At 39.8% G+C, this 25,899-nt stretch overlaps 3 protein-coding genes across 3 annotated transcripts; 1 reads left to right on the top strand and 2 right to left on the bottom strand.

Moving 5' to 3' along the window:
* Positions 1–906: 906 nt before the first annotated feature.
* Positions 907–7,324, top strand: LOC124864194 (interferon-induced 35 kDa protein homolog). Its single transcript, XM_047358858.1, has 10 exons — positions 907–988; positions 1,258–1,284; positions 1,471–1,548; positions 2,918–3,076; positions 5,662–5,778; positions 5,853–5,997; positions 6,097–6,206; positions 6,292–6,475; positions 6,583–6,689; positions 6,774–7,324. The coding sequence occupies exons 2-10, from the start codon at positions 1,270–1,272 to the stop codon at positions 6,978–6,980; spliced, it is 1,122 nt and encodes a 373-aa protein (XP_047214814.1). The 5' UTR covers positions 907–988; positions 1,258–1,269; the 3' UTR covers positions 6,981–7,324.
* A 987-nt stretch (positions 7,325–8,311) lies between these two features.
* Positions 8,312–19,761, bottom strand: LOC124864193 (branched-chain-amino-acid aminotransferase, cytosolic-like). Its single transcript, XM_047358857.1, has 11 exons — positions 19,252–19,761; positions 17,164–17,235; positions 16,593–16,793; positions 16,269–16,379; positions 14,457–14,576; positions 14,176–14,339; positions 12,585–12,727; positions 12,417–12,502; positions 12,024–12,164; positions 11,353–11,427; positions 8,312–9,348 (listed from the first exon to the last, which is right to left on the bottom strand). Exons 1-11 carry the CDS (start codon positions 19,342–19,344, stop codon positions 9,307–9,309), a joined length of 1,248 nt encoding a protein of 415 aa, XP_047214813.1. The 5' UTR covers positions 19,345–19,761; the 3' UTR covers positions 8,312–9,306.
* LOC124864195 (17-beta-hydroxysteroid dehydrogenase 14-like) lies at positions 18,587–24,580 on the bottom strand. The gene is made up of 9 exons (XM_047358859.1): positions 24,278–24,580; positions 24,150–24,188; positions 23,928–24,025; positions 22,138–22,204; positions 21,955–22,046; positions 21,628–21,732; positions 21,480–21,547; positions 20,903–20,999; positions 18,587–19,941 (listed from the first exon to the last, which is right to left on the bottom strand). The coding sequence occupies exons 1-9, from the start codon at positions 24,357–24,359 to the stop codon at positions 19,795–19,797; spliced, it is 795 nt and encodes a 264-aa protein (XP_047214815.1). The 5' UTR covers positions 24,360–24,580; the 3' UTR covers positions 18,587–19,794.
* Between the last annotated feature and the right edge of the window lie 1,319 nt (positions 24,581–25,899).

Raw genomic sequence — 25,899 nt, 5'->3', positions numbered from 1 at the left:
GAAAAGAAGATGGACCACTGAGCAGCTGTCCAGTTCTTATTTCATTGGTTCTGATTTAGGAATGGCTTAACATGAGGAATAGGGCAGTTTTATCCCAGGTCCTGGAGACATCTCTGTGTGGTGGGTCTTAAAGCCCTGACTCCAGCTGCAGTCAACAGTAAGTCTTGACCAAAGTCTTAAATTGGCTTGACTTAGGAATCCTCTTAATGCTGCTTGTGCACCCTTATCTACCAAACCTTTTTCCTTCCACTCATTTTTCCATAGCATGTTTGGATATAGCACCCTCTGTCTACCCAGTTTCTGTAGCAATGACCATTTGTAGCTTACCCTCCTTCAAGAGGAGTCAGTGATTGTCTTTGATATGGTTGCGCAGACCGTAATAATTTTGCATTAAAGCACCGTTTTTTTTTTTTTGTCTCACCTAATAATCTAATTTAAAGTCGCTGAATTTGATTTGGGGGTTTTGATTAGTTGTAAGCTATAATAACGAAGATTAACAGAAATAATTGCTTGAAATAGAATAGAATGGAAATATCCTTTATTGTCCCACAGTGGGAAAATTCAGGTGTGTCAGTGGCAAAACAAAAAGGCAAAATGGAAGCAAAAAACTATAAAAATCTGACTCAAAATCAGGAAGCAAAAGTTAGAATAGACTGTCAGTAAAGGATCTATCATTATGAATAATGAATCTATAAAAGTATAATTTTTAATTTAATTACTGAAATACATTAACATTTTTGGGATTTTCTAATTTACCGAGAAGCAGCTGTACACTCAGTATTGTAGAAATTAAAACAGTTCTGCAGTAATCTTCGCCCGGCTGCGCTTTGTGCCAGTAAGTAGTCAGATTTTCGACAGCCCCCGAACGCAGCATCGTGTAGGGAGGTTGTGCGCCCTCTGGTGGAGAGGATCGGTACTAGCAGGTCTTCCTGTTGAAGGAGAAAAGAAACTGAAAGAATAAGTTCAGAGCAGAGATCGTTGGTGGGAGGTAGGTTCACACCGAGCTGCTGTGTTTTACTCATAAATTCATCTCTTTACTGTTATTTAAACGCTTTCTGTTTTAATATAAAGTTGAATTATTTGTCTGACTTTTATTTTTTACTGTTAATCTGAAAGGAGGCCTACAGGGTGGCTCCTTTCCTTGTTGACATTATGAAAACATGTTTATAACTCGTTATTTAATGTTTTTATGCTGTTATACAGTTCTCTACAGCTGTAACTTGTTAAATATGTAATATGTTGTGAATTGTTTTTCAGGTTTCTTTTACCATGTCATCAGACGAGGTGAGATTAAGCTTCATCATGTCATTGTTTGTCATGTAATCAAAGCCTAAAACACTTTCTCTTTCCTTATAAGGTGGAATCCGGCTTCACATGTATTCACTGAACATATATACTTTAAACGTATGTTTAACTCAAACGTTTGTCTTCAGATCTGTTTTTCTTACTGTCTGTTTGCTCCTGTGTCAGGATTTCTCCCTGGTGGGAAAGTCGGACCAAAATGAAGACACCTTAGAGGGAGTCCAGGCTCTAATTAAGGAATACCAGGTGCTCAAATATGCACATTCTTGCAGTAGCATAATGTTACACTGAAACACTTATTCTATTAATTTGGGAAATAATTGCTAATGGGAGAGCATTTAGTCTTCTGCTGTAACACTTCACAATGTTTGAGGATACAGAGTGAGGGATATTACGACAATTTCTCTGTATCATCCACCTGGTTCCTCAATTATGCTCTCTTCTCTTGTGTGAGGACTAAGACGGCCGTGAAGGTTAAAAGGTTGATTTTGTGTAGAAACATTCGAGAAAGACTCAATGACGGCCCTCTTTTAGCTTACTGGCAGAGTCCACCGGATGTTTCCTGGTATTTCAAAGAGTTCATGTTGCTGTACGCTCTAATGTTCCATCGGCCATTGGAGGAGAAATAAGCCCACAGCATCACACATCCTTTGCCATATTTAACAGTGGGCAGCATGCAGTGGGCACCTATTCATGTTTTATTTTACTCCAGATCGACATGTAGTGTTTGTTGCTGAAAAAGGTTCATCATAGTCTTATCTGACCAGAGCACATGGTTCTGATGAAAACCCCAGTAGAGTTAAGCAAACTCCACACAGTTATGCTTGCATACAGATAGTCTCTAATGGTTCTTAAGTGGTTGCCCCAAGATGCCACTCTTTGTTGCAGTCCTCTAAAGGTGGACTCTGGAGATGTTTTTACCTCTCTTACCTTCCTCCGAACTGTACATGTTGGCAAGTTAAAATCCGACCTTCTTCCAGCTTCGTTGCCACAGTTACAGTTTTAATTTATATTCATATAAAAATTTTCTGACTTCAGGCGACTAAAATCGACACAAATTTGCCTTAGTGGGATGACGTGTTCTCCTGTGTTTCCCATTTTGAAGAGAAGCTAAGAGAAATGGGTCTTTGTTTCACATCATATTTATCCCCCAGGGAAACAGGGATCCATGGATATCTAATTAAAAGCTTGTAAGCAATCTGATCAATTTTAAAAAAGGTTGAAAAAAGAGCTTTAGTTGTATTTATTTCTCACACCAATAAAAAACGAGTTTTTTTGTAGGCTGTTCACACATCTTTACTGGGAGGGCAGTAATTCTGGAGGGTAATGACCTTTATTCAATGTTAATGCAAGAACAAAAGGAGGACAGATGAAGGAGGGTTTAAAGTGTCTGTGTTTAACTTTTTACATCTTTTGAATGTTCAGAGGTGCCAAAAAGTTACATTTATTGAATTCTTAGACCCATGACGTGGGCTTTTTGGAAGAGATGTTTTATAAATGTTTAAAGGTTGTTATTTTCATACAATACTCTTAATCTGACAAACAAGCCACATTGGAACACATCGTCAGCCTTCTCTGGCAGCCCGTAAACACGGTTGTTCCTTTGTGTCCTCAGAAAAAGTATTCTGAGATCCTGGAGGAGCAAAAGGACATAAAGGACTCCACTGTAGAACATCAGGATATGACCCAACAGTTCAAGAAACGCACACAAAAGCTGACAGAGGCCCTGAAAAAGGACGAGATCTCCTTCAAAGAACAGATCGCCAGTGACGAGGTTGGTGTGTGTGTTGGTGTGTCTGCGCATGGTGAAGGTCTTACATTTTTGCAGCACAGCCTGGAAAAAAAAGACTAAATCATTGTCGGATATAAAGATCAAATATGTTGAAATGGTCACAGACTCAACCCAAGAACCAAGACACTGAGCGCTGATTTAAAAAAAATGCCAAAAGTATTTGTATTTTCCTATCTGAGCCTCTAAGTAACGGCGTAAAGAGAGAGATAACACTTTTCCCAGCGCTCTGCAGGTTTAATACAGTTGTTTAAAATAAATTTGCTGTCTTCAGTTTTAGTTCTTTTGTAAAAACTAAAAATACGTCATTCACAGAAACCTGGTTAATTTTATGTACAAAGAAATACTGTCAAATCCCTGTTGCAACGCTAATGCTAGAGGACCTGAAGTACAGTTTCTACCCTCATCATGAAGGGCCAAAGAGTAAAACTGGAAAAGAAAAATTAATTATTAGACTAACCGATGAAAACACCCAGAAAAGGGCTTTGCAAAAGTATTTACACCCTCTGAATTCATCCACATTTTGTTACATCACAGCCACAAACCTCTGTGTGTTTTGCTGGGATTATATGAGCATATGTATGGGTGTGTGTGAATATTTCTGACCTGAAAGAAAAACCATTTTATTTCACTCATTACATTTTAACAAATATAAATCTGAAAAGTGTGGCCTGCGTTTGTAATCTGATTCACCTAAATAAAATCTAGTGCACCCAATCATGTTTAGAAGTGGTCATCCGCCTAACATCCAACGGGTCGGACAAAAAGAGCATTCACCAGAGGAGACGACAAGCTCATGTTAACTCTGGAGTAGCTGCAGAGACATACAGCTCAGGTGGAAGAATCTGTAGACAGGATAACTATCATTATTGGAAAAAAAAACAAAAAAAACAATGGAAATAATTGCCACCTTAATAAAACACTTTCCTTTAGCAAGAAACTATTTTGTTGAGTTACCTAAATGTTATTATGTTGGGCAAACATGATGTATTTGTGTTACTGTTACTTAGTTACCAAGGTTCACTCCAACTAGATCTGTAAGTGTAAATGTTATGAACTGACATATTTCCTTGGGTCATTTAAACTTGTATGATCTCCTTATAAGTTACTTAATTTATTAGGGTAGTTTCAGCTACTTTTCAAAGTAGTACAATCTACAAATTACTTGAGCTGAACTACTTTACCTCATGTAATACTGTGCAATTTTACCAATGACTACTGACAGTGAGTTACATCTCCTGGTGTGGAGCAAAAAATCACCACTATTTTAGATACTTAGAAATAAGGTGAAGCTCACAAGTCTTCCTGCCAACTAACTTCCTCACACACCCTGCTGAACAGTCTAACACAATCTAACACTTAATGAACACATAAACTAGAGAAACAAGAACAGGCTAAGACACTAAAAGAACTGTCCTAAACAAGCTAAATGATTAACAGTCAACATGAACTCTACCCATGATCCCTTTCCTGAGTCACGAAAGGCACAGTCACCTGCTGCAATATAGCATGCAGTCTAAAACTTCAGTGTCCAACAGTCTATTATGTCATGTCTATTTAATTCAAAAACAACTATGTGCGTTTCTTAAGACTGGGTTCTTGGATTCTGACCAGACTGTCGTAAAGGCTCAAGTGGATTTTGAGAAATCAGTCTGCAACAATTTCCTAAACAAAGACACACAGGCACATTACTGCCACATGCTGTTGTGGAGATGTAAGCAGAAATTATTTTCAATTTTAACCCACTCGCATTAAGTTGTCTTAACCTAAATTTTTCTTGTAAATTTTAAATTGTTTTATTTTAAACTTGACTATATGTTTTTCAACTATTCAAACACAGAGCATAATTTTATACAGTAGAAGCTACATGTTAGATTCAGGATTAGGCAACAGACACCTTTTCTTTCTTTGAGAGCAGAGTAGCTGTTATAGTTGATGGGACTTTAGACTGGGGTGGAGGTTCTCCTTCCAGCAGGACAACGACCCTAAACATACAGCCAGAGCTACAATGGATGGGTTTACATCAACGTAATTGGAGAAGTGGCATAGTCAAAGTCCAAACCTGAATCTAACTGAGAATTTGTGTAAGGACGGAAAAACTCCTGTTCACAAACGGTCTCCATCCAATCTGACAAAGCGTGAACTGTTTTGCAAAGATGAATTGGTCAAAATTTCTGTCTCTAGATGTGCAAAGCTGGTGGAGACGTTCTCCACAGAACATGCAGCTGTACCTGTAGAAAAAGGTGGTTCTACAAAGTATTGATTCTTCGGGGCTGAACACAGATGCCACTCTTATTTATTTAGGCAAGAATTAAAATATAATGATGGCTTTTCTTTCCATTTCACAATTATGCCCTTTGTGTTCATTAATCACATAAAATCTAATTAAACACGAATTGAACTTTATGTTAAGGGTCTATGGGAGCCTTTGAAAGACACGGACTTCAATTTTTGTGAGAATTAGGACCAAATATTCCCGTTTCTTGACCAAAACTGTCTTGAATGACTTTTCCTTTGACTGAAAGGTGCTTTGAACTTGCAAGCTGTCTGGTTACTGTCTTAATTTCCAGGCCAAGCTGAATGCGCTGAAGCAAGAGAAGAGTGATCTCATGGAGGAGTTACAGAGAATCGAGGCTGAAATCGAGGAAGAAGACTCCAGAAACGCCCATCTGAGGGAGCGGGCGGATGTAGGTTATATTCTGATTTATCCGCAGCCCGAGCTTCTGCACATCTCCCCTAAAATCTTACCCATCCATGGTAGGTGTTCTCCAAAATGCCAGAGAAGAAGTTTGTCTTTTCTGGGAAGATAGGAAAGGCCAACGACACGGAGGACTTTGAGATGAAGCCTCACATCACTTACCCGATGGAAGAAGGAACGGCACTCATCACGTTCGAGGAGGAGGACGGTGAGAAAACAGAACCCAATTGTCTTTGTCTTTTGCAGCTTACCACCTTACTTAAACTGGGATTTTTCTTCATATGTAATTGGAAACTGTTGTTGCCAGTGGCGATAAAAATTCTGGAAATGAGGAAACATAAAGTGGATCTGGGGGAAGAGTGCAGGATCATCGTGGAAGCCCAGCCGGTTCACCTGATGATGCCCAGTCTGGTCGAGGTAAACCAGCCGTGCTGAGGTCATGAAAGGAAATGTTTCCGTGCAGCCTGCAGGTAACCTGTGCCCATCTCCGTTCAAACCGCAGATCGACACTGAGATTTGTCCTCAGCGGATTTTAATCTCCAACCTACCCAAGATGGACACGGAGACTATGCAGAACAAACTGGAGATCCACTTCTCCAAATCCAAAAATGGAGGCGGCGAAGTGGACTGCTGCGAGTTCCTGCCAGACTCTGGGACGGTGGTCATCACGTTCGTGGAGAAAAACAGTGAGGAGAGCGGCAGACGCTCAAATATTTTGTGTTTTTCTGTCTTTACTCGTTCACTGGAGAGAAAACGGCGAAACTGTTTCTTCTTCTGACCTTTCTCCAATCAGTTGCAGAACGTTTGACCGAAACAGAACACCATGAAGTAAAGCTCACCCAAACAAAGCACAAAGTGAGAGTGACGCCTTTCATAAATGGAAAGATAACAAATTTGGAGGTGAGAAAGTTTTAGGAAAACACCCCAAAACCCACATTTGTACTGCGTTGCTTTAAGTTTTATTTTTGGGATTTCCCATCCTAGACCAGGACCTCCATGTGCCGTCGAACCGTTCTGCTGACAGGAATACCAAACGTCATGGACCAGGAGACTCTGCAGGACATGCTGGAAATCCACTTCCAGAAAAACGGCAACGGTGGAGGGGAGATTGAATCCTTCCTGTACAACCCACTGGGTCAGCACACCTTGGCCTTGTTCAGCAACGTCTCCTCAGAAGATACAGAGGAGTAGATGCAGCTGCTGCTCACCTGCTGCTCCAGAAAATACCCGATCCATCTGCATTAGGAAACATCAGGAATCTCTTTCTGATGGATCTTAGCAGAACTCCCCTCAGTTATCTGTTGTTTTGCAAATAATGGGAATGGTGAAGGGGCTTAACTTTATGGAAAAATTGATTCCAAAACTTTTACACACACACATATATATATATATATTTGAACATGACTATAACATAAATGATCAGATAGGAAATTACTGACACCTGTTATTACTGGAAAGACGTTAATACTTAAAGTGAACATTTCGTGAAATGTAACTGTTCTTCAGATTATATAATAAAGAATAATCAGGGAAAATCTATATTGTAATAATTTGACATGGTCCAGAAACAAAAACTTTTAAAGAAATTCTAGCATTATAAATGCTCAAAAACTAACTTTTTAAATCGATGTCGTCACACACATTCTGACCCAGACTGAGCAAAATGGTCTTTATCATTAAATAAAACTAAGCAAACATAACCTTTTATCCTTCAAATGATGATTTGGCAAGGGTTCAACATGCTGTTTGTTTAGATGCACGTAAACGTAAGGCTCTTTAAGTAATCTTATATGTTCTGGACTAGCTGGTTAAGTTGGGTTTATGTTGATCGTGTTATTCCTTAAAGGTTTAGTTTTATTTTTGTCTTCTTGCACCTTGGTACTGACCAGACACCAGCTTATCCAGGAAGGTCACAGCTTGGTTCTGAACTCCAAAGAGCAGGACCACTGGAGACCCAACAGCCTCCAAGCTTCAGGGTGACGTCCTCAAGCAGAATTGGTTATGAGAAAGCAAAAACCACCTGGCCAGACCCATTACCCCTCCACCACCGTGGATTACACCCCTACTAGGCGTTTGATTTTCTCCAAACATGGTGCTATACATTAAGCCTGAACATTTGGTCTCATCTGTCCAGAGGACATTGTTCCAGAACTCAGCATCCTTGCTTACCTTATGCCAGGCCCTCCTTCCAAACACGCCAAACCTGTTCTGTGTTTTTCCTGTCGTCCTGTCATTAATTTAAACATTTAACATGCTAACTGATGCCTGTGGACTCTGAGAAAGACTTATTGGTTTTTTTGGTCCACTCCTGCATGGATATGGAGCTGACTTAAATGTCTTCCACGTGTGAATTATCTTAATAAAGTCTCCTTAAAGTGGGCACCAAGGATAAAACTGTGCTGCATGTTTAATCAAGTTTGTGTCGCAGAGAAAATATTGCAACGTTGAACTATGTGCAACAGTGCTCCCTTGTGGTCACTGCTTTCAGGAAACATTTATCATCTGAAAGAAAAGCCAACCACTAAAACTAGTCAAGTTTTATAGTAAAAACCGAATAAAAGTAACAGCACGTTGAAACTAACAGGACTAAAATGACTTGTTTTAGCGGTACATCCTCTGGAGGACTAACACAGGAAGGACAAGCTAACCCACAGCGGTCAGGCACTTCGAGGAGAGGGACAGGAATACAATTTGTGTACAAAGTACATTCAGAGAGAGGAGAAACAAAACATTAAAGGAGAATACAGCAAGATACTGGAGAAACTTTGGAAGACAGCTGGCCAAATCTTACATCAATACAAGGAGACAATAATTTAAAAGCCTTGAAACACAATCAGTAACTTTACATTGTTCTCATAAAACACAAACTACTGCAGGAGTAACCGCCAGCATTTAGTTCTCTTCTACATGTTTGCTTCCTACCACTTGTGCGCACCGCTGTTCACTTCCACCTCCATGATTCTGATCACTAACATTTAAATTAAAAACGTTTCCTCTGAGCGCGGCCTCCACTACGAGAACCGGGGAGCTCGGATCTGTGTGCGCAACAGTAACAGGACATCTTCACACTGGTGTAACAGTTGTTCTACAGTGAATTAATAGTGCATACTGCAGAGAGGCTGACTGTCTAACACTCAGGCCCTACACACTGAATATTTAGCTGCTGTTTAAACAACATAGATAAGTTTGTTTGTGCCGACAAGAATGATCACAATGGATGTTTGTTCAGCTAAAGTTACTGAGAAAGTCTGTACACCAAAACTTGACATTAAATCTTTATATTCTTGAGGTGTTAATTACATTCAAAGCTCCAACTGTTTTTCTTTGAGGGGTCCTTAGAAAGAGTGGGGAGAGATCTGTGAGGGGTGGGGGTGTTGAGCTTCAGACTGACGGGGACACCCTCCTCAGGTCTCCTCAGGCTGGTAAAGTTTAGGATGATTGCACTGGCTGGTCGTTCGAACAGAAGGGACTGGACATAAATACTGTTGATGGATGTGGCGTGTGCAAAGACGGCTCTTTAAACAACCACTGGCGCCCATTCGTTTGGTTTGCGGCCATACTGGGAGGAGTGGGGAAACAAGAGGAAAGGAAAACAAGCAGGTGAATATTTAGATCAGCACTGAAAAGGTTAAAGATGATTATTTAAAACCAAAATTGACCTAAATTAAGGTCTTCTGGGGGTCCATTAATAACACAGTGGGGTCCCCTGTGTGTGGTGAAGCACAGGAGTTCCCTGCATGCACAAAAAGTCAAGGCTACAACCTCACCACGCCCATCCCAGACTGGCAGCACAGTAAGTTGCTGTAACCCTCCAGCAGAGTTGCCAGGGCATGTTCTGCTGCTGCTTTGGCTGTAACCATAAACGTGGCGCCTAACCATGTGCAGGCTTGGCTGTGCCGGTTGCTGGGAGACCAGAGGAAGGTATACATCCTCTTTGTGATCAACGCACCCAAGTTATGGATTTGTCCATCATTCCTTATGCAAATTATGGTGCAGTAAAGAAGATTCTCAGCATTCTGTACGGAAAACTTTAACCACTCGTTTTATTTAGTGCATTTTGTGTTCACATTTTCCCAACCAGCTTATTAAAAACAATATGCAGATATAAAATATTTATCCTGTTAACTGTATTGTTTTTTCTTTGTATAAAGATCTACAACATCCAGAGGAAGAAAGACACTTGTGGAATCCATTTTTTAAATATACAGGGGTTGGACAATGAAACTGAAACACCTGTCATTTTAGTGTGGGAGGTTTCATGGCTAAATTGGACCAGCCTGGTAGCCAGTCTTCATTGATTGTACATTGCACCAGTAAGAGCAGAGTGTGAAGGTTCAATTAGCAGGGTAAGAGCACAGTTTTACTCAAAATATTGAAATGCTCACAACATTATGGGTGACATACCAGAGTTCAAAAGAGGACAAATTGTTGGTGCACGTCTTGCTGGCGCATCTGTGACCAAGACAGCAAGTCTTTGTGATGTATCAAGAGCCACGGTATCCAGGGTAATGTCAGCATACCACCAAGAAGGACAAACCACATCCAACAGGATTAACTGTGGACGCAAGAGGAAGCTGTCTGAAAGGGATGTTCGGGTGCTAACCCGAATTGTATCCAAAAAACATAAAACCACGGCTGCCCAAATCACGGCAGAATTAAATGTGCACCTCAACTCTCCTGTTTCCACCAGAACTGTCCGTCAGGAGCTCCACAGGGTCAATATCCACGGCTGGGCTGCTATAGCCAAACCTTTGGTCACTCATGCCAATGCCAAACGTCGGTTTCAATGGTGCAAGGAGCGCAAATCTTGGGCTGTGGACAATGTGAAACATGTATTGTTCTCTGATGAGTCCACCTTTACTGTTTTCCCCACATCCAGGAGAGTTACGGTGTGGAGAAGCCCCAAAGAAGCGTACCACCCAGACTGTTGCATGCCCAGAGTGAAGCATGGGGGTGGATCAGTGATGGTTTGGGCTGCCATATCATAGCATTCCCTTGGCCCAATACTTGTGCTAGATGGGCGCGTCACTGCCAAGGACTACCGAACCATTCTTGAGGACCATGTGCATCCAATGGTTCAAACATTGTATCCTGAAGGCGGTGCCGTGTATCAGGATGACAATGCACCAATTCACACAGCAAGACTGGTGAAAGATTGGTTTGATGAACATGAAAGTGAAGTTGAACATCTCCCGTGGCCTGCACAGTCACCAGATCTAAATATTATTGAGCCACTTTGGGGTGTTTTGGAGGAGCGAGTCAGGAAACGTTTTCCTCCACCAGTATCACGTAGTGACCTGGCCACTATCCTGCAAGAAGAATGGCTTAAAATCCCTCTGACCACTGTGCAGGACTTGTATATGTCATTTCCCAAGATGAATTGATGCTGTATTGGCCGCAAAAGGAGGCCCTACACCATACTAATAAATTATTGTGGTCTAAAACCAGGTGTTTCAGTTTCATTGTCCAACCCCTGTATTTATTTTTACTTCTTGCTTAAATGTCATTTTACTTATTAAAAGGTTGAAGTAGGCTAATGCAAATTAGAATGTGATGATCTTACCTGAATATCAGTAAGCTCCTTAAAGAATCTCTTTGCAAGATCTGGACCGTTCTGCATGGTAGGGACCTGATATGTCTGAAAGAAAGGAAGAAATCCAGTCGTCATTAGCCCAAAGTATGACACCTCCTCCTCTGTACTCAACAGTGGGCACAAATCCATTATTTATTCACACCAGACTTAGCTGGAGTGTTAGTTTAGATCTTAGTTTTCTCACCAGAGGACACAATTGAAATTAAAGTTGAGCAAGCTCCACATTGTTATGTTTCTGAGGGTAAGAGAGAAAGAATTTTTCCTGAAATTTTCCCTTAGGAGATTTTTGTTAGGTGGAGACATGATAAACGTGTGTCCTTGCCCAGCCTTGTTGGTCTCTGTTCCAGTTGTTTAAAGCTTTTCAATTCCTGCTCTGACAGCAGATGTAGACAAATTTAGTCTAGTAGCCATTTCCTGACCAACACATGTTGGCAGTCCTTAAATGGCATGTTCTTGTCTTTCCTGTTTTGAAGAACGAGGAATGAGAAATTGCCCTCTGTTTCACACCATGTAGTTTATTTCTTCATTCCTCAGAGACATTTATTTAAATTTATTTTCTAGCAACTGTTTGGGAGGCCGCCATAGAATGAGCAGCTTCAGCAAATTAGAGAAAAAATAGAAACACAAACCAGAAGTCTTACCTTTCCTTTATAAAGGAGGGTTTCAACGGGACAAACAACGCAGGCGGTTCCAGCTCCAAACACCTCCAGGACTCTTCCAGCATCTAAAGCCTCGAGGAGCTCCTTCATCGCCATCGTTCGCTCCGTCACTTTAAACTCACCCTGATAGAGACGGACGTAAAAAGGACAAATAAATGGTTTTTCCACACTGTTAGATATCGACAAGGATATACAAAGTTATGAAGAATTTTTCAAAAATGGCTGAAATACAAATTTTCTTACTCTGTTTAGAATTTTAAAAAAAAGCTCCAGCTTGGATAAAATCTCTTTCCAGAAACAAATTAATTTGACTTCTTGTTAACTTCTGAGCTCAAACTTTAGGGCGAAAAGCAGGAGAACATTGTGTCTTCTTACCCAGGCTCTGGCCAGGTCCAACAGAGACTGCCGGGTCACTCCTGGGAGAATTATGCCATCCAGAGGAGGAGTCACCAGCTCTCTCTCTGCAGACACACAAACACAGAAATCACAGCGGCTGATATATTCCCACCACCAGCACCTAACAACTCTTAAAAAATGTCTCACCTCCTTTAGTATTGGTCCAGTAGATGAAGAGGTTCATGGTGCCGACCTCTGTGATCTCCTCATGCTCTCCGTACAGCCATAGGACCTGCTGGCAGCCCTGCTTCAGCGCCTCGTTCTGGACGGCGATGGTCGGCCCGTAATTACTGGACACAAATACTTCTGTTAATACTGGACACAGTAATATTCATGTTTAAAATGAAAGGGACACGGCGCTGGCGGTGTTATCTATATATCTATTATATATATATATATATATATATATATAAAATAGATATATAGAGGCTATAGTCCTCGATGCAGCGGTCCTGGGTTTGAGGCCCCGGACCCGGCGTCCTTTGCCGAATGTCTCCCCCTCTCTCTGCCCCCCTAATAAAAAAACATAAAAGCCTCTAATGCTGAAAAAATAACTAACAATAAAATGAAAGAACATTTTGTTTGGTAAATGTGCCGTTTTCTGAAAATTGAGTCTTTCTTTGAGATTTTTTTTTTTTAATAAGTGAATTTATCGGAGCTAACTCAAACGTTTAATTAACCTTTGATGCACCTTTATACTGAACAAACACTTTTTACCTTTATGTCCCAAAACGGTACCTCTTATAGAAGTGTAATAAAATGTAATATTTAATTTTTTTCACATTCACTTAATCAAATCTTTCTCCACCAAACTTCAGACCTATCCAAAGATATAAGGTTTTTCATATTTTTTAAATCTTTTCTATGTTTTAATGTCGTTTTGTCCAAAAAAACCTTGATTTCTTGAAGTGGAAAAACACTCAATATGCTAAATATGTAAAGATTGTATGCAAAATGCATAGCTCTTGATCTACATACCTTGCAATCAAAAAAATTAAAGAAATTTAAAAAATAAAAATTAAGCAAATCCTGGCCAATTTTTACAGAACCGACCTTTAAGGCGATTGAGATACTGAGAAGTAAAAAAAAACAAATAAGCAGAAAGTACAAGTTTGGTCCCCCCAGAGTGTCTCGAGGGATAAGGAAAGCTGGGTGTTACCACGTTTTAGCCCCAAAAACTCAAATACCTGAAGTCAGACGTAAAATCATTTGAGCCGAAAGCAAGCTTACAATATATCTGTAATTTAAAACCATATTAAACAAGCATCACAATGCAGCAATAAACAGGGGTCAGGGTCGAACCCCTTTTATTCAGAAGCGTTGAGCTGATCTCCAGGGTGTCAGCTCAGCCACACAGAGAGAAACAAAGAGCTTCAGGCGCCATCTCAACCTTCAAATTCTCCAAATTCCAAACTGACTCAACAACTGGGAAAGCCGAATCAAAAGGATCTGAACAGGATGTTCCAAAAGCTCCTGATTGCACGTCCAAACAAGTATGAAAGATTTGTAGCAGGCAAAGCCAGAAGACTTTAATGTTCTGAGCTGCAGTTTCACATAAACTTTTCTCTTCTGTCTAATCTCCATTTTCTCCATGTTGTTCTTCCTGTAATGCAGAGAAATGTGTCTTTATTATTTCAGCTGAACATCAGAGCTCCAATCACAGGCGACACTGATGATGCTGGACTAAATCCACATAGAAGTCCATCCTAGCTGCACATGGGGAGGGATAGAAACTCACCCTCCCATCTTGTACGCCCCGACTCCTCCTTTCCAAGCTCGGACAAACGCAGGATCTGCCAGCAGAGAAACCGGGTTGAAGGACCCAGTGGCAAAGTATGGTCCCACTGGGCTGAAGATGACGAAGATCAACGCCTTACTGGTCCGAGACACACCAAGAGACGGCTGGTTGAGGAGACCACAGTGAAAGGAGCAGGAAATCGTTAAAAAATGCAAGAGTTTCACCAGCTGATAAACACCACTGAGACGGGATGCTTTACAGGTCATCAGGCCCAGGCTCACCTCAGTTCCTATGAAGGTGGGTCGGATGTAGAGGCTGGCGTCCTGGGAAAAAGGGACCCAGTCCTGGTCAACCTCCACCAGCTTCTTGATGCACTCCAGCATTTCGACTTTATCAAACAGCTGAAAGACACATCAAAGATGATCTTTAAGTACCAAAAACGTTAAAATGCGGATTATTAATCTTCCTCCATGAAAGGAAATAATTTGCATCTTGAAATGGATGGATGGACAGTCAGAGATAGAGATGGATGGATGGACAGATGATGCACAAATGGACACAAGGATGGATTTATGGATAAATCACCAAACAGATGTATGATTATTGATTGATGGATGGATCCAACTTTTAGAGAATGAGACAGGGAATAAAGTCCGGAAATTCTTAAATCCCGTTCTTTTCCAGACTGGAGTTTTTCATCATAATTTTCACAAACAAAAAAACGGCATCACTGAACATCTGGTCACTTATTGTTCTTTTTTTTTTTTTTTTCCCATTTTCAAAACATCTGAAGCATAATTTCAGCCACTGCTATATGATTATTTATAAGGTTTTTTGAAGTGGACATTTTAGTGGAAAATAAACCAACACCAATCCAGCAGAACATTTCACCATCACTGAAAAATTCAGTCAGAGCAAAAATAGAGACAAAAAACATCTTCAGTTTATTACAATATACTACATAGTTTAAACTAATTTCTGGAGGTTTTTTATGCATCAACTTTTTGATTAAGGCCCTGTACACACATAGCAGGGCATTTAAAAGAACGAATATCTCCCCTACATCGTTTTTAAAAATAATATCGTACACAAGTGAGGTTTTTCAGAAAAGTTTTCATCCAAACCAACCCGCAGAAATACGCCACTGAGCGTTGTGTTAAACACTCCAGACGCATAGGGGGCAGTGTACTGCAAAACTGAAACCTTTCTCAGCCAATCAGAATCCTTCAAAATAATCACGACTTCCTGTTAGGTATAAAACATGGCGCCAGAAGGTTCGTTTGTGCGTGCAGAGAAACAAGTTGAACTTCTTTTAAATACAGTTTTAGAATATAAAGCGGATAAAACACAAGATAGTGTAGATTGGGAATCATTCTTACTTCATTTTTACTCCACAGTACGGCCGAGTCTATAAATAATGGTCGCACATTTGACGTCAGCGCTGCAATATTTGTCGCAGACAGTGATGCACCGAATTGTAAAAGTCCATTTGATCATGTACACACGCAGGCTCAAAAACAGAGTTTTTATAAATCTCTTCTTTGGCCGGAGTCCTACGATTAACAATTTAATGCTCCGAGTTCTTTTTGTCACTTGTAAACTTTTTTTTTTTTTTTTTTTACAGAATATAAAGCATTTAAGACATCCACTACAATCTTATTTGCCGGCTCACTGCATGCTGCTCACTTCCTCTTACATTAAAGACTCCAATAAAGGTCTGAGAACGACGATCTGATCAAGAAGCTCCGGCTCCTTTTCCTACATGTAATGATATTCTGAAAGGCTGCACATAATTCTGTATTTTACAGGATCTTTGATTCCCTGCCTGCTGGGCAGCTTCTTCTTGGATCCCTTTGTGTTTGCACTGCAGTCGGAGTTGAGTCAGGATCAGCTTTCTGCCAGATGACCCAGCATTTCTCCGTCTGCAGAGACGGATTCGGATAAATGAGGCTCCTGCGTTTGGTCCTTCAGAAGAAGTCCATATTAATTTGTCACAGTCCTAAAACGACCTTTAGAGGCACTGCAGCTCTGGCTAATGATGGGAGGAGCAAATAATAAACTGAATTTTAGGATCATTCAGGACACGAACTCACAGGAAGGCAACTCCTATCTGCGCTACGATGCATCCTCTCCATGTTCAGCATGGGCCTGAACAGACGAATGTGGTTGTCGACTCCACGGAAGGCCTTCATGCCTTCAAACAACTACGACAAAAAAAAAACAGAAAACATTTTAGGAACAATTCTGAATGTAGGGTTGCAAATCCAGGACGTTTTTGGGAAGTGTTTTTTCCACCATCACTTTTCAAAGCTGTTTCAAATCAAACTTTCCCACATTTATTCCTGCCGCTCTCAGTTAAACTGTACAATAAACAGTTGCTGCTTTACATTACAACAGAAGTGTTGTTGCCCTTTTACCTCTGTGGAATAGTGCAGGGCGGAGGAGGCCGGGTGTAGAGACAAGTTCTGGAAGGGTTTGATCTGCGGAGCGTCCCAGCCACTCTTCTCCGACCAGCTTATGGTCAGCATGTGGTCAGAGAACTGTTTGCCAAACAGCAGAGTGGACGGGTCGGGCTTTGGCTTGCATTTCGGGTTGCGTTCGATGGTGAGATCTGCTGCCTGAAGTGGAGACGGATCGGGGAACCATAGGAAGGAGGAGGGATAGGACGGGACAAGAGTGGGACGGACACGAGCAGAGGCCACGAACACAGTAATTGTTTTGAAAAAGGGTATTGATAGAGCATGCTTTAAACAAATATATTGGAGATACAGAATTATTAGAGTCAGCTAAGGTGCTGACTGTTCTGGTTCCTTTAATCAGGGTCAATTAAACTGAATTACATAATTAAACAGGGAAAGAGTGAGAAAAGGCGAGAGGAGGAAATCAGATTTAAACAAGACAAAACCTCTGGTTTTTTCCCCCTAGGTTCTATATAAACATCTACCAAACAATGTATGTGCAGGTCTTACCGACAAGTTTCCTAATTACCTTAAAGGAGCTGGCGAATCGCATGGAGCCAAAGGAAAATGGGAAAGTCTGAACAAGTCGTGCATGGAGCGCCTGCAAAGGAAACAAGTCGATGATCTGGCAGCTGAGAGGTGAGGTTTTACCTGGCGACATGCAGCAAAACTGATGAACCACTGCCTTCTTCATAATTCATCAAGCCCTGGTGAAATGACACAATGGCTGACACGGTGTCTGTGGGTTTGTGTGACTGAGCGCCAGTCAGTTTATGTGTCGCAGTAAGTTTCCACTGAGACTCGCCTGCAGTGCATGACATGAGCATGCAAACCTGAACAATGAATGCAATTTAGATAGGAAACTGTAAAATAAGACATGTAATATGAGATAATAGACCAATAATGGGTCATTCTGGTAAAACTGCAGACAGGTAGATGATCTGTGTCTCATCTTTGGAGGTAATTACAACAACTTTCAGCTCTTTTTCTCGCCACACAAGCTGAGTTTTGACTTTTTCTTAATTACATAGTTAGAAACTCAGTTTAGTTCTTGTAAAACAGGTTTTTCTTGAGCATTTTGTCAATATTGGTTTACTCTTGCAGCTCCTGGGAAACTTACCCATTCTCTAGCTGAGTGGACTTCCTGGTAAGGTAAAATACAACTGAAAACTAGGAGCAGGCTTTAGACCCAGGATCACCAATGCTCCTAAAAAACTAAATGTGTGCTGAAGGACAACTGGTAGCTTGAATTGATAAAGATACACCCTTTGTGGACAAGCCTCCAGAGGATTAAGAAGAAGAAAGTACACTGGATGAAGGTGGCCTGCTCTGATAGATCACATTTTTTAATTCCTCCAAAGACAAACGGAATTGCTATAAATGGACGAAAAGATGCTCAGATGGTAGCATAGAAAGTTGGATGAATAGAAGAATACAGGGATCAATCAAGAGATGGATGGATGCATAGACAGATTAGACAACTGTTATACAACTGCATAGGCAATAAATTCAGGAAATAAAAATATTTCCTGAATTTTTGCTTTCTCCTATCTGGACCAGAAAAATAGTGAAATAAAACTCCACACTTTTCCATGCTGTGTATAATTTCAAAATGGGGCTTCATGGGTTTTGATGACATAATAAAAACATTGTCCCAAGATGTATTATAAGCCAATGTGGAAACCTGAAAGCATTGTGCAATGATCCACTGCTAACTTCATTATGTCATTGAGTTATTAAAAGGTTAGGACCGCCTGCTATAAACTCAAGGTACAAGGTCACATCGCTCCCTAATGGTTTTAGGAATGCAAGGAGAAAATTGAATGTCTGAATCGGATCCATGGAGGATCACGTTGTAATTTTCAGGACTTTCAGAATCACAGTTGACCTTCAGAGGTCTAATTCAGAGGTCTTCAGTAAGATATAAATTAATGAAATGCATGACGACTGGATAATGCAAGTTTTGTCTTTATTGCCTCCTCTACTGAGTGTTTACATACAGCTATAAATCTTATGAAAGCCACGTTTCCTTTATCTCAAGACTGGAAATGGAGGAAACCTATGACAAAATATTTGAATTTATAAAAACATAACCATGTAAAAAGGGAAAACATGTTCACATTATCAACTCAAAATACATTTTTGCATGTATATTAAGCAGATTTTGCCATAAAGACTTATACGTTTATGGCGTAGCAAAAGAAAAACTCATGAATGAACCTTAGTCACTAAAAACAAACACAAACAAAAGCCACATTAGAAGTTAACGTTGTGCAAAGTATAAAATAAAACATTTCAAATGTTACTATAAACATATTAACGCTACAAGGTTGCCGAATTGGTCGTCAACTCTTTAAAATTCACATTCAATCTCCAGTTTGTTGTTCTACGTCTCATGTTTAGTCGAAACTTTAGTTTTATTTTATTTTTTAATGAAGTCTGGCGTGCGGTCGATTCGTGCCCCGCAGTGCGTGCTGGCGGGTCGGACCCCGGCGCGGGAATGGTCGGTTATACAGTAACAGTTATCTCCTTTCCTCGGTGTTTACTGGTTAAATAATGTTGGACCCGGTTATCAGTGAAACAGATAAGGAACACATTAGACATTGAACTCACTCACCGTCCGGAGGGCTGCCATCTCCTCTGCTGATAAACCGAGATTATCCACCCGTGCGGAAACAAATGCAAATCCAAATGAGTTCCGCTCAGACATACCCTGTTTCAGAACTGCTTATTTTGTATTAATACATTAGAATATATTACAGTGAAAATGTTCTGGTTTAATAATTTAAAATCATACGGACTACTCTGTTAAAATGCAACAATATTAGAGGTAATTTTTATTTTAATCAGAATGATTGAGGGAGTTATTAGAGGCGTGCCAAAAGCCTTGCCCCTGATTGGTTAGAAAAACAGAGGTTACGTTACGTCAAACTGCTTGGTGTGGAATGGCCTCTCAGGAGGGGAGTGGTGCGGGTCCTGTTACAGCTCGCCTGGATGCCAGAACATATCTTTACCAGGGAAAATGCCAACAATATTTATTGTCCTGGAATACCAACATCTCTACTAAAATTTTATGAATGAGTTTTGTTTTAATCCTGCAGCAGGTATCGTGTCAGTATCTGAACTAATCTCCTGCTGACACTGTGGACATCAGAGACCATCAGGACGGGATCTGACTCTTCAAGCCGTAGTTGAGTTCAGCTCCTCCACTGAGAATGAGGTCGATGCCGGTGCAGAACGTGGCGTCTGCAGCCAGAAACACAGCAGCGACTCCACACTCAGCCTCAGTCCCCATCCGACCCATAAGCTGTTGGAAGAGAAACACAGCAAACAGGTTGAACTTCGGCTTCGTGTACGTGGAAGCCCGCAGCTTTCCCCCAGTTGCTGCTAAGTTGTAAAATCCACTTGATTTACATATAATTAAAACATCTCAGTTTACTCTATTCCATAACTTTGATAAAATACCACATTTCTTTGTGCTGAGAAGGAAAGACAGGAGTGTCCTAGATTCAATATACAGTATCTTGCAAAAGTATTTTTACTGTTTGTCCTTTTTGATTTTTTGTTATATGACAACCACAAACTTCAGTGTATTTTAATGGGGTTTTATGTGATTGAGACTATCGCAAATTATTATTTAACCAGGAAGAGGACAAAGCAATGCTTACTTTAGATTTTATTTAGGGGTATTAGGGTAAAGGAGGATTGCTTACAAATGCACGACACACTTTTTAGATTTATTATAACGCATTTTGAAACCTGTGTATTCTTTTCTTTCCACTTTACAATTGTGCACTGTTTTGTGTCGGTTTATTAAATAAAAATGCGGTTGCTAATTGAGAAAATGTGGAAAGGTTCAAAGGGTTATAATACTTTGCAAACCACAGTAAGAAATTGTAAATAATAACAGTTCCCAGGGCCTGGGAATAAATGAAGCAACCCTTTCAAGTCTGAGAATTTTTCTAACTTCTCCACTATAAATAATGCAGCTGAAACAAACATCAGGTAGTTTTGTCAGACGTTAACCTAATTTGCATTTCAATATAACAGACATGACTTGAAATTTCTCCTGCTAGCCCTAAGAATGAAGGTGTGTCATTTACTACACAACAGGGTTGTAACAAATCAATTTGCTTCATTAATACAACGAAACAGCTAGAACTTTCTGCTAATCCAGTTTCGGTGCTACTTCTTAAGAGCAGAAACATCGGGAGACTTTGCATAAACCTCATCTCTTCAAAGACTTTAAAGCATTCTCCTGGCCTCACCTGCGCATTTTCCCCCGTTCTGATGGTAGCTGTGGCATCGACCGTCTGTGCCGCAAGTTCTTCCCACAGAGGTGTCATCACGTTGCCTGGAGAGATGCTGCAACACAAGTTAGACACTTGTTAATAATCAAATTACAAGCTATTAAATATTTGTATAGGTTTCTTTTTTTTACCACAGATTTTTGTAGTGGCACAAATGTATTTTACTAACTTCTGGTTTTCATGACAATTCACATTGTTTTTACATCATTTTGCAAAAACAGATGCATATTTATTCTTTGAAGAGAGTTTGATTAGCCTAAAATGTTGTCAGGCAGCCACCATCACTTTGCATCAAAATGGTCTCAAATGCATATATATATAATGTTTAAAATTACATATTTCCAATAAAACATGTGAAAATGCACAGATTTATTTAAACCACTAGAGTACAAATTATAATGCAAACTATTTAATAGAGATTATTTGGAAAGACTCAAAAACTTAAACAAACTCATCACAAACCCTTAGATTTGACCGGATGTTGTCTCACTTCCTTCTGTGAACTGGAATAACCTTGAAATTATGTTTGGCTCACCAATTCACTCTCACGTGGTGTCCACTTTCATCCACAGCCATGGCTTTTGTCATGGAGATGATCGCCCCCTTGTGGAGAAAAGAAAAGCTCGCATTACAGAGCCGTTTTGGCTGAATTCAAAAAGTCTCTTTCTGACACTTTTACTCACTTTAGTGGCAACATAAGGTGCAGCATCTTTCTGACCAATGGTGCCCACAAGACTGGAGATATTAATGATGTTTCCCTGACGCTGACGCAGATACGGTAGGGCAAACTGCAGGGAGAGAGAGATCAAAACATATTCAGAAGCATTTTGGATGAGATAACATGGAATATAATGGTTACTGCTTTCCAGTCTTCGAATGGCACTGTGAATTTTCCCCATGAGTTTAGATTAAAAAGTCTTTGTTAATGATTGTGTTTAAGAAATTTTTGTAATGGTTAAATTTGCAAAAAAAAAAAAAATCATTTGCAAACACAAGTAAAATAAAATTACCTTGGAAGCTAAGAAGTAGCTGATGAGGTTCAGATTTAGAAGATTTCTAAACTCCTCTGCTGTGGTTTCATCGGTGGATTTGTGAGGAGGGTCTGAGATGCAAGATAAAAAAATGAAACAATCTCAAACATATGCTGCTTTCGCTTGATGCTGTTTTGATATCTGCTGGAGGAAGAGACTCACGCCAGCCTGCGTTGTTGACCAAACAGTCGATGTATCCATAAAGCTCCACTGTGACTGTGATCAGTCGCTGCAAAGACAATCAGGTCAAACAGAAAGACACAAACCTTAAACAAGACATTTGCAGGTTTCTATGTGTTTTCTAGATGTGAGCAGTAATATTTTTTTCTACTTCCCACCCTTGATAAAGAAGTGTGAAAAGCTTCGTTATTTAATTAATCTTTTATGCAGCATAATTTATACTGAACTAAATCCAACCCTTATCATGAGTGCATTAACTCAGTAGGGAAACATATCATCTTAGGAAATAACTGTCCAACACAGTTATTGGTATATATATTCATTTTTATGCAGTAAATGTAAATTTAGCATTTTTATTTGCTCAATGTATCCACAGAAACCTTCCTCCCTTTGCCACTCTCCAAAAGTGTAAAGACAATAGTAGATGCCACCCAAATAAAGTAGATGTGTGTTGGTCTTCCTTGGCTAGAAATTGGCTCTAAAATAAATAGCTACTGAACTATAATTCTGTCAAAATCTACAGTCAGACTGGACTAGAGCCAGGTTTATCCTGCCACCTCTCACAAGTCTCTTAAACTAACTGTTAGAGAAGTGGAGTAAAGAGAGAGGCATCTTACGGCCACCAAGTCTCCATAACAACCATTAGATGCTAGTTGCATGCCAATTGGCATTGCAGAAAAAGGTATTTTCTGGCCTACTGCCACAAACATAAATGTTTTGAGTTTGGACTTTAACTGACTCTGTTTGGCAGCAAACACTCCAGGGGGGTTGAGATAAACAAGCGATAAATACGTTGAAATCACCTCATCCCCACTGTTAAGCATGGTAGAGGACGATAATACTGTGGGCATGTTTCTCTTCCAAAGGCTCTAAGAACCTTGTCAGAGAAGATAACATTATCAGTTCATTGAAAGATCAGGACTTTAAAATTAAAGATCTGGTGGCCTCTACTAGAGTCCAGTACAAATCAACCTTCTTTAATGGGCATCCCAGCCCCCGACATAAATCCTTTAGGAAATCTGTGCAGTGAAATCAAGAGAAGAGGGAATAAGAAAGGACCCAGAAACATTCTGGAGAGATTGCGCACACACGTAGAGTTAAAGATTCATCCTACTTCATGCTCCAACCTTGTGAAATGTTAAAATTGCTGTTCTATTCCAAAATAGGGCTGTAAAACAAATTACCAACAGCAGTAGCTGCTTTCTGTCTTGATGCTATCTTGCTTTAACATGGATATACTCTCTCTGAACCTGTCTGTAAAGTAACAGTTGTGTCAAATGTTTGAGTTTTTAACTGGCAGTTAGTAGTTATTCTTTTTAAAGCATCCATTGCGCACCAAGTGGGGACATGGTGTCAGGCCTCTTTATGTGAAGTTTGCATGCTCTCCTGGGTTGTCACCAAGTACCTTGGCTTCCTCCCATAGAACAAACACACACATGTTGGGCTAACTGGAAGCTCTAAAGTTTTCTTAGGTGTGAATCTGGATATTTTCTCCTACCAAATGACTGCTGGTTCTAAAAGCACTACCCATAAGGCATCCACAATCAGACTCTGCCATATGAACAAATCCTGAGGTCCATCTTATTCCAAACGATGTAGCTGTAGACATCTGTTTTATATACATCATGCTGGCACTCATCTAACAACTTAATGACAGAAAGCAGATGTTCATTGGCTTGTTGTAAGATAGGAGACCAAGTGGAGAACAACTTCCAGCTCTAAGGTTGTGTTTTAAAAATATGTGCAGCCAGAGCATCACCTTTTCACTTTACCTTGATCTCTTCTTCCTTGGACATGTCACACCTCACAAACTTGCATGATCCTGGTCCCTGCGTGTTGAACTCTGCTTCCTGGGCTTCACCTACTGCAACTGAAACACATTATTATTGTAAGTGACATATTCTGCATCTGTTGTTAGCCCATATGTGTTGGCAAGGAGAGCAAATAGTGTGGCTAGACGCATTTAGCAGTTTTACTGACAAGATGTGACTGACCTCCTCTTGCACAAAACACCACGATGGCTCCATTTTCCACTAAATAAAGACGCAAAAATGATCAGGGCTCCACTTTTTGTTGCATTCGTAACAAACACAAAAAATGCAAATACAATTATCCACAATACCAAACGCTTTGACAATCCCTCTGCCGATGCCTTTGGAACCTCCAGTGACAACAACCACTTTGTTTTGGTAGCGGAGCGACATTTTGGTGCCCTGCTGCCCGACAGCGCGACACGTTTATCTCCTATAGACCAGAAGTTATTGGTTGATCAATATTTCAAGCTGACTGCACCTCTGAGTCAATTCTACTTTGTTAAATATTATCCAGCTGTCAGTAACTGTTTGTTTGTAAAGTTCAAAGTCCCACAGAAAAGTCCTGGTTTGCTCTGATGCGTTCAAGTCGTGACGGAATGATCGAAAATCCCGGAAGTCGCGGCAAAACTCCTCATAAAGCAGGAATGGCACCAGTTAATTTGTTTAGCACCATTCATAAAGGGTAATTCAGATCATTTTACAGGGAAAACTAAGGAACAGATAAAAAAAAAATCTGATACCTAAAAAACATGAACAAAGCATCACATAAAAGCTTAAAAACTTCATACATATGACATGAGACAAAGCTGTGAAATCTACTGGAAACAACAATAATTATACAGTTGGTATTATATGTTTTTTTTTTTTTTTTTTAGGGCCACAATCCAAAAAATAAATCAGTCATAAATATTTCTACATTTGATAATTTAAAGAAAGTTGCAATACATTCTTCAAATAATTAAAAAATAAATATTTGTAGAACATGGTTCAATAATTTCTGAAAAATACAAGTGAATAATTGAATGTAGGAAGAAATAATAGAAAATCTGGTTTATTTTACGTTAAATGATTAATTATTTAGTATTTATTTAAGTATTTCGTTTTTCATTTGCAACGGTTTACCCCTGAAATAATTTAAACTGTGACTATGGCGCTTCAAAGAGACGCTGAACATCTGATTGGTTCATTAACACATCATTTGGACTGCAGACCAATCACCTTGTCTATACCAGTTTTAGCCCCACCCACTGAGTTTGACGGGCAAGGCTGACAAATACGATATGCTTCAAGACTGTAAAAATTATTAAATAAATACTGAAACAATTACAGATGTTTTTTTTAAAATATGACAAACACTATTTTATAAATTGCTTGACTGTTTAAATAATTACATTATTTAATTGCCTAATGTATGTAATTACACTCTTGATAAAAACAGTAAAATACAGTAGTTTTAGTTAGGAAAAAATATATGTTGCAGTGCTTGTTTTTGTCAACAGCAGTATGGGTATATGTTATCACAGGTTACTGCATTTATCAAGCACAGGAGAAATAAAAGCATGGGCGTTGCTAAATCTGCGGAAAAAAGAATCCAAAAAACTAATCCTGGTCCTCCTGGATCACCTGATATGAAATAGGTAAAAAGCTTCAGTTGCTCAGATGGACTGGAGTGTACAACATACAATTGTTGCCCCAGTTCGTCAATTGTCAAAACTGTGGTGGAGAGTGGGAAGAGAAAATATCTGCTGAAAAAAGCTTATGAAATCTTGTCTGAAATTTGCAGGTATGTAGGAGAATCCAAGAAAGAAGTTTATTTGGTCTGATGAGACAAAATCAAGGGTCTTAGGTATTAACTAAACACTATATTTGGGAGACACTAAACACTGCACATCACCACAAACTAACTACCGCAGTGAAACACGGTGGGGGC

Source organism: Girardinichthys multiradiatus, chromosome Y, assembly GCF_021462225.1.
Source record: "Girardinichthys multiradiatus isolate DD_20200921_A chromosome Y, DD_fGirMul_XY1, whole genome shotgun sequence".
Lineage (NCBI taxonomy): Eukaryota > Metazoa > Chordata > Actinopteri > Cyprinodontiformes > Goodeidae > Girardinichthys > Girardinichthys multiradiatus.
This window is presented reverse-complemented; position numbering and strand designations above follow the sequence as displayed.